General features: G+C 41.8%; 1 protein-coding gene across 1 annotated transcript in view; it reads right to left on the reverse strand.

The window, feature by feature from the left end:
* Ttn (titin) overlaps positions 1-12,366 on the reverse strand; it is a 267,085-nt gene that overhangs the window by 169,840 nt on the left and 84,879 nt on the right. Inside the window, exons 78-97 of the mRNA XM_063259376.1 lie at positions 11,907-12,185; positions 11,502-11,783; positions 11,072-11,350; positions 10,683-10,970; positions 10,226-10,504; positions 9,847-10,125; positions 9,469-9,747; positions 9,062-9,349; positions 8,632-8,919; positions 7,082-7,363; positions 6,595-6,873; positions 5,815-6,096; positions 5,413-5,691; positions 4,621-4,908; positions 4,243-4,521; positions 3,862-4,140; positions 3,495-3,773; positions 2,680-2,967; positions 2,281-2,568; positions 1,584-1,874 (exon numbers count right to left, since the gene is read on the reverse strand). Coding sequence (XP_063115446.1) covers positions 1,584-1,874; positions 2,281-2,568; positions 2,680-2,967; positions 3,495-3,773; positions 3,862-4,140; positions 4,243-4,521; positions 4,621-4,908; positions 5,413-5,691; positions 5,815-6,096; positions 6,595-6,873; positions 7,082-7,363; positions 8,632-8,919; positions 9,062-9,349; positions 9,469-9,747; positions 9,847-10,125; positions 10,226-10,504; positions 10,683-10,970; positions 11,072-11,350; positions 11,502-11,783; positions 11,907-12,185 — 5,655 coding nt within the window. The remainder of the gene's footprint in view (positions 1-1,583; positions 1,875-2,280; positions 2,569-2,679; positions 2,968-3,494; positions 3,774-3,861; positions 4,141-4,242; positions 4,522-4,620; positions 4,909-5,412; positions 5,692-5,814; positions 6,097-6,594; positions 6,874-7,081; positions 7,364-8,631; positions 8,920-9,061; positions 9,350-9,468; positions 9,748-9,846; positions 10,126-10,225; positions 10,505-10,682; positions 10,971-11,071; positions 11,351-11,501; positions 11,784-11,906; positions 12,186-12,366) is intronic.

Here is a 12,366-nt window from a genome sequence, read left to right on the forward strand (position 1 = left end):
ACGATGGTTTGTTCCTATCGGGGGCAACAGCTAACATTTGTTGGATTTTTAAACAAGATAAAGGGTTAGAAACAGACGCTGTGTGCCCACCAACCAGCCCGGCAGGTGAGCCCCGATTAGGCACTGTGCTAGGTGCTTAGGCGTGCGCTGTTGACTCCTGTGTCACCCACTGTGCCACTTGACCCTGTCACTTCTCTCAAACCTGTACCTGCAAAGTGCTGAGCCCTAAAAAGTAGGGGCCTCAGCGGACGTCTGCTGCTGGCCTGGAGCAGCAATGGGTGCCACCCTCTGGGAACAAAAGCCAGCATCTGAGCAATTTGTGAGCTCAAAATTTAATATGTGATTTTTCTCCGATGTTCATTTTTTAGCTACTAAATACAACTACAGTTGCATTTAAAATCTTAATTCAGGTCCAAAGGAATTAAGAGCTGAAGCTCAGCTGTGGCTGAAAGCCAAGGATAAAAGCATGAATAACATAAGAAGTCTGTGTGCACCTCAGTGCTATGCGATGGTTTCATTCAATGATTTAAAGACTTATACATAAGAAAAATAAGGCCGATGTTTATGATCACGAAGATCACAACTTCTGATATCTAATCTTTAAAAAACGGTAAGAAGAGCCTCAAGATTCTATAAGAAGCATTTATCTACCCAATGGCAAGCCCATCACGAATATAAACCACTTCTAAGAACTCATTTTTCATTTTAGTTTAGTAAGCATACTGAAACTAAATGTATTTCAGTTTCATCAAATGAGTGATAAAATTTGAATTTTAAGACCATTCAGTAGTATTAACCTACTAGTGATGGTAACTGAATAATAATATGAGCTCCTTACCTATGCATTCTGAGCTGGCCAACCAGATCATCATAGTTGGCAACTAATCCCAAGTTGCTCTAAGAAATTAGTTTGGAAAGTGGTTTTGATGAATTTGTATTGTAATTAATTGGATTAAGCCTTTATGGCCAGAGAATTATTGAAGATCAGTTTAAACAACATGGCCTATTTCTTTGCCTTAAATGATGACTTGTATTTAAATGCATTTCTACAGTATATCTACATATTTTTCCACCTGTCTTTTGTTTCTTTCAGAGAAAATTTTACTCTTAGGACTGGGATTAATAGTCATTTAGCGGTCAGAAGCTTTATGTCATATATGTTAAATGAAAATCTTTTAGCAATAAACTTTTTAAAAAGGAAATATAACCCATAGTAAAATAAAATAACCCATAGTAATCAAAGTGCCACTCATTCTGTGATGATCAGTTTTTAAAAATTCATAGAAATATCTGTCAATCATGGACATGTTTCAAAGCAGGTCACGACTTTTCACTACCTGGGGAATTTTAAGGATATGATTGAGAGATTTAAGATGATCAGTCTGCTTATCAAGTGACACATACTCTGGGGAGCCACATAATTAAAATCGTATATCGTATGATTTTGGTAAACATAACAGAATGATGGAACCCCAAATAATGCCCATTATAATGTCCTTGGTGAAGACGTCAGAAGAAATGCACATGGATATGTAACAGCAGTGAAAACAAACAGGACACTCAGGAGCCATGAAGATAATTACCTTTGATGACAATGGAAGAGGTGCACAGAGCCGAACCCGCGTCGTTGGACACCTTGCATGTGTACAAGCCGGCGTCCACCATGCTCGCTTTCTTGACTTGCAGCAGCAGTGAGTTGTTCTTGAAAGTCAACTCACAGTTAGCAGTCGGATGCAGCTCTATGTTATTTTTGTACCAAGCAACAGTTATAGGCTGGGAACCAGCCACACGCCCCTCTAGTTTGAATGAATTCCCTTCTGTTTCTTCAACCGTCTCTGAGAGTTTTTTAGTGAAACTTGGTGGGGTTAGCCGTTCTGTAAGAAATTTTAAAAAATAAGTAAAATAGAATCCAGAAGCAGATTATTAATCTGAGGCTTTGGGGGTTTCTAAATATTTCTGCTTCTTTCAGTGAGCTTTCTCTAAACGGCTCTTTGATTCATGCAATGGATGATGAGAAAAATTTGGCGTCATTTACAGAACCAAAGATTTGTAAAAATGAGGGGATGCTTTGAGGGTTAGATAAGACATACAAAGTTTGAGTAAACACATTTTTAAAAAATCACTTTTTCTTAGTAGAAATGTATTTCCCTTACGCATTTTCATGTCATTTGTTAAAAGATGATGCCTTCTATTTTATTCATTAAAATGAAAATACACTCTTACTTAGCTGTGCTCTAAAGTGACTACCTTTTGTTGGACTGCAGACAAAACCAACGATACCTTTTATATTAAGCTGAGCTGTACAGGAGTCTTTCCCCACTTCATTCACAGCATAGCAGGTGTACTGCCCAGAGTCGCCTTTGTCTACTTTGAGGATTGTCAGGTGAGCGCTATTTTCCAGATAACTAATCTGGTAGTTCCCGCCGCTTCGGATCTCTCTGTTGTCTTTGGCCCAGCTGACTTTTATGGGTTGTGTTCCAGTGACGTGGCATTCAAAGTCAGCAGTCTCCCCCACCACGGCATCCACCGGGGCCAGGGGTATATCAAAGAAAGGTGGGTTCTTCCCCTCTAAGAACAGCACAAAGACAAGGTTTTAGGCTCTTGGCCCAGGATGCTCCGTATTTTTTCATTTTAACAAAAATTTCCATTACAAATCCAGATGTCTAGGAATCCACAAACCTGTGAGGATGAGTTTGGCACTAGAAGAAGCTGAGCCAATGGGATTTGTAGCTGTGCAGGAATACTGGCCTGCAAGGCTCCTGTCTGTCTTGAAAATATTAAGAGTGGCGACGTTATCTAAAAACGATGTTTGTACATTTGCGCTATCTTTTAGCGGCTTGCCATCTTTATACCAAGACACTGAGACAGGTTCCGATCCATGTATGGTACAATCAAAAACAACTGGCAATCCAACAGTTTCTTGCACATCTCTCAGTTGTCGAGAAAATGATGGTGGAAGCTTTTGCTCTGTAAGAACAAGATTAAAGTAATGAATAACACTACATATTTTTAATTTATAAAATATTCTCACAAATATATGTAGGGTTTCTATAAAACTATCAGGAAGCAGGTCTTGAATTAACTTGAAAAAGAGGAAAGTTTGTAGACTTTTAGAGCAGAAGTTTGTTCAATAGGAGCTACAAAAAGAAAAAAAGCTGTAAGCCAATAGAGATATTAACTAGCTTAAGGCATGTCTTGGGGCATGAACAGATCATTCTACTTTTAAGGTTTCCTTCTAGAAATTCAATGGGGCACTTATTGGGTGGAATTGTAACATATAGGGTCAATTATTTTTCTTAAAGAGAAATTAATTATAGAGAGGCAAATGACTGCATGATCTTTGCAACTGATGATTTAGTCATTGCTTTCAGTAAAGGACATCTACTAATTGTAGATGAAATGAAGCAGAAAATGTATAATTTGGAAAGTTGCCCTCTTATCCCCAGATATGTCTTGCTCAAAATAAACACACATTCATCAGACATTGTTGTCACCTTGCACAGTAAGGAAAGTGGATGAAGACACTTCTCCCACGCTGTTTTCTGCCCTGCAGATGTATTCACCGCTGTCATGAGTGTCAACCTGAGTGAAAACCAGGGTAGCAACATTGTTCCTAAAGTGCATTTTGCAGGTAGCAGTGGGTCTCAGCTTTGTATCTCCTTTATACCAGGATACCCCAATCTCAGGGGTTCCAGCAATTTGGCATTGCAAAGAGGCAGAATCTCCAACCGTCACCTTAACAGGTTCCAACTGTTTGACAAAATATGGTGGTTCTGCAGCCAAGAGAAACAAAAAGCCATGAAGTGGGCACATCAGAGCACTGCTTGCATACAAAGATGTGAATGTGGAATCATGACAAACCTAATATCAAAATTTGTGCTGAGCAGGAATCTTTTCCAGAAGCATTTTCAATGTAGCAATTGTATTGTCCTGAATCCTCTACGGTGCTACTTGAAATTTCCAGGATTGCTGACTTTTCAGTTGTGGTTATGTTACACCTCTGAGAAGGAGTTACATTGATGCCATTTTTCTTCCATGTAACCGAAATGGGAGGAGTTCCAGTAAATAACCCCTCTAGGATGAGAGGTTTTCCTTTCTCTATGCTGTAATCATTGAGCCTCTTCACAAATTTGGCTGGTGCTAGAGTAAACAAATGGAAAACATGAACACAACCACACACACAGAAACACATCTAGTTAACTACATGCATGTAATTTTACAAATATGGAGAAGCAAACAAACCTTTTACGAAGAGGTGTGTTGTACAAGAAGCCCTACCAGCTTCATTACTAACTATGCAAGTGTATTCTCCACTTTGGGATGTATCCACATCAAACAGCTCTAATTCAGCCACTGTATCCTGCAAAGTCACATTGCACCTGGCCCCAGGTACCAGCTCGCTGCTACCCTTGAACCAGCTAACACTGAATGGTGGTGTTCCCTTTACGATGCTGGTGAAAGTTACATTGGTCCCAGTTAAGACATCCATGGGATCGGGCTTCTGCACAAAAGATGGTGGCTCTAAACACAAAAGCACATATCCAAAGGTTAAAAATTTGTCAACCATGATGATCAGTAATGGATGAAATGTGGCTCTATTTTACTGTATTTTAAACGAACCTCTGATAGTCAAAGGAGCACTGCATTCATCAGAACCAGCTACATTCGTAGCTATGCATGTGTAGTCTCCAGCATCAGAGTCTTCTAGCATGTTCACAGTTAAAGCACAAGTGTTGTCGGTCAGGGTGGTCTGGTATTTCCTCCCACTGCTGATCTCATTCCCTTCGTGGAACCAGGAGACAGAGATTGGTGGTGACCCATAGACTTTGCACTCCATGACAACAGAGGAACCTGATAGACCATTTGCCTCTTTCAATTTTCTCGTGAAGGAAGGTGGAACAATCCGGTCTGATGATTTAAAAGCAAAGCAAATAAACAAGATCACCAGTTATAAAATGCCTTGAAGAGAGAATTGTCTTTATGATAGACTATCCCTAGATTTGTTTGGCTGTCTTGTATGAATATCAAATGTTCTCTATGGGTTCACATGACAGAAAGCTTGGAGAATCAGTGAACAGGGCATTAGATTGACTTGATAGAGATTTCTGTTGTTGTGATTCAAAACATGGTGACTTATTCCAGCACAAGTGCTAGTAGAAAACCCCATTATCCTTAATCAGGATTAGATTTACTCCTACCACTATTCTGGGTCTCCCTCTCCCCAAATAAAGGATACAACTTTTGAACAAGGCTTCCTTTTAACTCTATAGTTATGTTAGCTCTGATTTTAATGAATTAAAAGATGTCAGACTTGCATTACATTGTAGAAGATGGGGCTTCCCATATGCATCCATAAGCCTCAGGAACTACATTATTATAATGATGAACGAGAAAGAAGCCCAGTCAACTAACCTGAAACCTGAACTGTGGCTGTGCAGCTGTCTTTGCCAACAGTGTTTTGCACCTCAAAAGTATAGACCCCGCTGTCACCAGGTGCCACATTGATGATTTTAAGGCCAGAGACTTTGTTGAAGAAGCTTATTTTGTATTTGCTGTCACTTGTCATCTCTTTTCCATCTTTGAACCACTTAGTAGTGAGCTCAGGTGTGCCAGAGACTGTACACTCCAAGGTACAGGTGTCTCCTGTAGTAACCTTTATAGGTTCTGGTTTTTCCACAATTGCTGCAGGCTCTGAAATGAAACGGAAGTTGCACCATATTTTAAAATCAAAGTAGGAAAAAAAAACAGCTAAAAGAAATACATCCTGGTAAAACACATGTCTTGTCCTCCTGATGACATCCTATTTGTACTCACCGAGAACGGACAACGTGGCAAAGCACTCCTGCATTCCAGCATCATTTTTGATCTGACAGGTGTATTTGCCAGAATTGGCTGGCTCTGTTCTTGAAAACTGCAGGGTTGCAATGTTTTCTGAGTAGGAAATCCATACGTTGTCACTTTCCCGCACAACTTCTCCCTTGTCTTTGAACCACACCACTGAGATTGGTTCAGCGCCTTCAACAGTGGCTTGCATCTGTGCTCCTTCACCAGTGATGGCAGAAATGTCACTGAGCTTCTTCACAAATCTCGGTGGTGCTGGTGGGAAAGAAGCAAGCCAGGGCTTTAAAATGTAGCAGTGTGTTCTTTTAATTATGGAAGTTCAGAGTCAAGCTAGTGATATGTTATTTTCCTTTCTTAAGAAGAGGCCTTATCAGAGGACAGGATCAGGCAGCAAGAATTTGTATTTAATAAACAAAACAAAAAAACAGAGTATCTTATCTTACTAGTTTTCTCTTTCTCTCTCTCTCTTTCTCTCTTTCTTTCTTTCTTTATTTCTGTATCGAGGATCAAACTCATGACCTCATGCTTGGTAGGTAGGCTCTTATGTTACTGAACTAAATCTCCAGCCCATCTTATAATCTTTCTACATCTAATGGAAACCCCTGGATAAAAGTACATTTGGTGGGATTTAGAAAAAGAAAGTGGAATCTAGAGCTGACTGCTAGTGATACAAAGATGAAGCAATAGCTGAGAGGCGCGATACAGTACTAAACTTGGAAGAAAAACAGCAAGCAGAAGAGAAGACAGTCTCACCTTTCAGAGTGATGGAACCGGTACAGGTGTCACTCCCCACGTCGTTTGTGGCTTTGCACTGATATTCCCCAATGTCAGCAGCATCGACATTCAGGATGTGGATGCTGCTCACGTAGTTCTCAGACATTATCTTGTACTTCTTGCTGCTCCTAAGTTCTCTCTTGTCTTTATGCCAGGAAACTTGGAACGGGGGCGTGCCCTGCAGTTCACATTCTAGGTGAACGTCAGCTCCTTTAAGTGTTTCAATGGGGGAAGGCGTTTTGCGGAAAACGGGTGGTTCTAAGGTGGTAGAAAACGAAAATCAGGATAGATCCTAGAAGTTTATAGTTAAAGGTAAGACTATATTTTTGTTTCTAACAGAATGAAAAAACCCCACTTGCATTTTTTTTTTTTTTTTTATCATATCCCTGGACAATTTTAAAGCATCAGTGCAGAGTTCGGGAGAGGATGACAGGAGAGGAGGTGGGAAGGCAGAGCACGGTCTCACCTTTAACTTTTAAGGAAGTGCTGCTGCTCGCACTGCCTGCTGCGTTGCGGGCCTCACACGTGTAGTCACCACTGTCTTCCACACCGAGACCGTGCATTTCCAGCACTGCCACTGAGTCCACGAATGACATTCGGAACTTACTGCTCTCTTGAATTTCAGTCTCGTCTTTGTACCACAAAACCTTGATTTCTGGGGATCCTCCTATTTTGCACTCGTATCTTGTGGATTCACCCTGCTTCACAATGCGTGCAGGTTCCAGCTTCCTAATGAACCTGGGTGGTTCTGTGGAATCAAGAAGAAAAACCCAGGGTAAGGGAAAGAAAAGGCACGTACAACTGAGAAGGGGATCTCTGTTACCTAAGTTTTTAGCTCCAGAAAACAAATGCATTTGGTGGAGTTCAAGGAAGAACTGCAAAGTAGAATCCACATAGAAAATCCCCCAAATAAAATTATTTTTGTAAGGACCCACGTCAAGTATTATGGCTAAAGGAAAGAGAAGGACAGTGCACTATCTACTGCTCAATCGTCTTCTCAGTGAAAGTATCTCTTTTTTCTAATGCCATGACCAGAGGCAGCAACACAGAAGCCCTCTGAGGTTCACAGGGAAACAGAGTTTGAGTACTGGTGTTCATGAGAACCAGTGGGGGGCCATTTCTGACAGCTATAAGGATATCAGCTATTACTATGAAGAGCCCCATCAAAGTGGGTCAGGTATTTCATATTTTTAATGCATCATTATCTCTAAAAGGTCTAAATATACTGCTACAACCTTCATGTTTTCCTGTAGAAGTGGAAGGAAAAAATGGTAAAATGTTCAGGCTTGCAGAGGTAAAAATGATTATATGTTACAGAAAATAGGTTCCTAAATCAAATTACATTTAAATTTTAAAGCACTTGTAAACTATGCCCACCACCTCTTAAGGACGCTCTAATGGGTTAGATCAGCAGTGCATTGAATAAAGTATTTAACCTCTGATCATAGCAGACTGTCTTCCTTAATGATGGCCTTACTTCCCAGCCTCCAGACTTCTACTATTAAGAAAGCAGGGCTAGTGGACAAAAAGAAATTGACCTTACAACTAGTTTAGATTCTTCTTGAACAATTCATAGGTTGGGCTTTTAAGATATCCTACAAGGAAAAAATCCATTGTTTTTTTAAGTAGTTTGGAAAATTGGTCATTGAACATTTTTTGTCCTATAGTAACTTCTTTTAAACTGGGATTTTCTTACAATTATGTGAAAGTTTTGTCATTTTTGTCCTAGTCTCTACTTGTACACTTTCAAAAGAGATTTCCCAGCTTTATATTTTTAAAATAAAGAAAAATTTGTCCTTATTTGGAAAGGCCTTGATCCATCTAATACTTTCTTCTTTTTTCAGGTGTGGGGGGGTCTATGCTAAAGATCACATGACAGTCAGTAGCTCTACCAGTGAGCTACACTCCCCAATTCCTATTACTAATTATACTAAACAGTTTCCAAGCAAACCCATGCCCTTAGACTTTAAGACACTGAGAACGTAAGAGATCTTGGTTCTTCTCTCTAACAAGTACCTTGTACACCCAGCTGAGCAGAACAAGAGTCTTTTCCAGCAACATTGCTGGCATAGCAGGTATACTGCCCAGCATCGCCTTTGGCTACTTTGAGCACAGTCAGAGTGGCAGTATTTTCAATCAGAGTCATCTTGTAGTTGCCACCGGGGCGAATCTCTCGGTTATCTTTGGCCCAGGTGATTTTGATTGGTGCAGTTCCAGTGACATGACATTTAAAAGAACCACTTTCTCCAAGAGCAAGATCAACTGATACAGGTTTGAGATCAAAGAAAGGAGGCACTTCATGTTCTGGAAAGAAGGCAGACCAACATGGTGCTTTCAGTTACCATGCTCCAGGCAAGGAGAAGAACCCACATGGCCCCCACCCCCTGGTGACCCAGGGCAGAGAAGTTGCTTGGCAGTGAAGAGGTGCGTGTGATGAGTTACTCACCTGAGAGAATGAGCTTGGCACTGGATGAGGCTGTCCCAAGAGGATTAGATGCAGAACAATTGTACTGACCAACATGACTCTGGTCAGTTTGCAAGATCTGAAGAGTTGCTACATTATGAACAAAAGATGTTTGCAAATTGGAGTCATCTTTCAAAAGGACACCATCCTTGTACCAAGACACTTGAAGAGGTTCTGAACCATTGATGCGACATTCAAATGCAACAGGGAAGCCAAGAGTCTCCTGAACATCTTTCAGCTTTCTTGCAAAAGAAGGCGGAAGTTTGCGCTCTGTAAGGAAGTTACAGGTAACCCTTATTTATGAGAGAGAAAGCTTCTGCAACATACTTGATGGTAAGAAATGAATCTGTCAACACACAGCAAGACTTGAGAAATAAAAGCATCATCACCTTTGATAACAAGCACAGAGGACGTGGCGACCGCGCCCACACTGTTTTCGGCCTTGCATGTGTACTCTCCCACATCACTGTGGTCCACTTTGTTGATGACTAAGGAGGCAACATTATTTTTGAATTGAATTTTATATGCAGGAGCCGATCGTAGCTTTGTGTGCTCTTTGTACCAAGAGATTCTAATTTCTGGAGTTCCGTCCACTTTACACTGTAAGGTTACAGGTTCACCAATGGCTGCTTCCACGTGTTCCAGAGGTTCAATGAAATAAGGTGGTTCTAAGACACAAAGAATGGTAATCAATCACTCCGTCTTACTAACCAAAAGAGGATGTTGTCAAACAAAAAGGAGGAAAATGGTAAAATGAGATACCACACCTAAGACAGACACCAGAGCATCACAGATATCTTGTCCAGCCTCATTTTCTATCAAGCAACTGTATTGTGCATAATCCTCTACTGTGCTCTCAAGAATTTCCAGTATGGTAGATTTTTCTGTCATGGTAATACTGCAGCTCGGAGACTGCTCAAGGGCGTATTCGTTCTTCATCCAGCTCACAGAGATGGGCGGGGTGCCAGTGAACGTAGCCTCCAGAACAATGGGGCTTCCAGTCTCAACACTGAAATCAGCCAATCTCTTCACAAACGTGGCTGGTTCTATAGGGGAAAACAGGAGGGTAAAGTCACAGTTTTGCGCGAACATGCAAACACTGAGAAGAATTTCAAAAGGATACAGGAGTTGGAGAGAAGGGCAAACCTTTCACAAAAAGATGTGCAGTGCAGGAAGCACTGCCCGCATCGTTGGTCACCAAGCAGGAATAGTCCCCGCTCTGCAGCGGCTCCACCTCTAACAGCTCCAGCTCTGTGACGAAGTCTTCCAGGGAGATGGTGCATGACTCCCCTGACACCAGCTCCCTGCTGCCTTTAAACCACTTGACCTTGAAGGGAGGGGTGCCTTTAAAGACGCTGGCGAATGTGAGGCTCGTTCCAGGCAAAACTTCCACAGAATCAGGGATTTGTTCAAAAGATGGAGGTTCTAGATATCCCAGGGGGAAGGGAAGAGAACAGAATCCAAGTGAGAAGTGTGGTTGCTACTTAAGGAAAGGGACTGAGATTAAGAATGGAGACAGAATAAAAGAATCCCAGGCAGTAAAGCACTAAGTCAGGTGGAAGAAGAGGAGGTGGAGATGCAGCACCCCGACCTGGCCACTGACCTTGGACAGTCAGAACTGCAGAGCACTCGTCTGAGCCAGCGACATTGGCAGCCATGCAGGTGTAGGTCCCCGTGTCAGAGGGCTCCAGCAAGCTCAGGTTCAAAGTGCAGACATTTTCTGAAAAGCTGGACTGACATTTGGGCCCACTAACAATCTCATTTCCATTCTGAAACCAGCTGACTGAAATCGGGGCCGAGCCAGCGACTCTGCACTCCAAAACCGCCTTGGTGCCCACAGCAGCACTGACGTCCTTCAACTTGCGAATGAAGGAAGGAGGCACAACGCGATCTGCGTGGGGAAAGCGCAGTTTTCCATTTAAAGTTAAGCCTGATGGTCTGTTTTCCTCCCAGGAAAAGATGGCACATTTATAAAACTCTCATTTCGCTTACCCGAAACATGAACGGACACAGTGCAGTTGCTCTTGCCAACACTGTTTTTCACTTCAAAGCTATACAAGCCCTTGTCACTCATTTCTACACTGGGGATCTTAAGGGAAGCCACATTTTTAACAAATGTAATGTGGTGTTTGCTGTCCGCAGATAGTTCTCTTCCGTCTTTAAACCACTTGACTGAGAGTTCCGGTGTTCCAGCCACTACACACTCTAATGCAAAAGGATTTCCAGTGGTGACGGTCATGGGCTCTGGCTTCTCTACAATTCTGGCTGGTTCTAAAAGAAGAAGCATATTGCATCAAAACCAAAGTCAGCTTTCCTAGAAACCACTGCCCATGTATTATCGGATAAGAAGAATATTTGCAGAAAATAATCAGAGGTCAATTCACTTAATTTTCCCCCCCACGGGTTGTGCTTTGCAACTGACCTAATACAGTTAGGACCGCAGAACATTCTCTCTTTCCGGCGTCATTTTGGATTTGGCATACATATTTTCCAGAATTAGATGCTTCTGGGCTCGCCAGCTGGAGAGATGCAACATTATCAATGAATGAAATCCGAATGTTTTCAGTCTCTCTGATGACTTCGCCTTTATCTTTCAGCCAAACAACAGAAATTGGCTGGAAGCCTTCCACGACAGCCCGTAACTCAACAGCATCTCCGATAAGGGTTGATGTGTCACTTAGCTTTTTCACGAATCGCGGAGGTTCTAGCGAAAGAAATTCATGATTAGAAGGGAAAACGCAGACTCTCAGCCATGTAAATTATGAATTAGTCAAGCAAGAAGAGATTAAAAGAAGAGGAATGTGTTTTTGTGTCCAAATATACAAACCTTTGAACTTGACAGTGCAAACACAGGTGTCACTCCCCACCTCGTTAGTAGCTTTGCAGTGATATTCCCCAAGGTCAGAGGCCTCAAGATTAAGGATATGAAGACTTGTATCAAAATTTTTGGAAGTAATTTTAAATTTCTTGCTGCTCCGAACTTGCTTTCGATCTTTCACCCACACCACTTCAAATGGGGGAGTTCCCGAAATTTCACACTGGAGGATCACATCAGAACCCTGAAGGGATCCTATCGGAGGAGGCTTCTGCGTGAAAACAGGAGGTGCTACCAGAAGAAAAGAGAGATGTGATGAGAACATGCGCTTACCAGAAGGAAGCAGAAATCCTAGGGTCTACATTTCCACTGTCTCGAATCTAGGAATATTTGCTATGGCTGAAGGATCATGAAGAATGACCAGTGTGGCCAAAGGACAACACAGCCTGATGCAAGAGGTGACAATTCCTAA

This window comes from Cavia porcellus, unplaced genomic scaffold, assembly GCF_034190915.1.
Source record: "Cavia porcellus strain 051 isolate PalLab524CR breed Dunkin Hartley unplaced genomic scaffold, mCavPor4.1 scaffold_12, whole genome shotgun sequence".
In the NCBI taxonomy this organism is placed as follows: domain Eukaryota; kingdom Metazoa; phylum Chordata; class Mammalia; order Rodentia; family Caviidae; genus Cavia; species Cavia porcellus.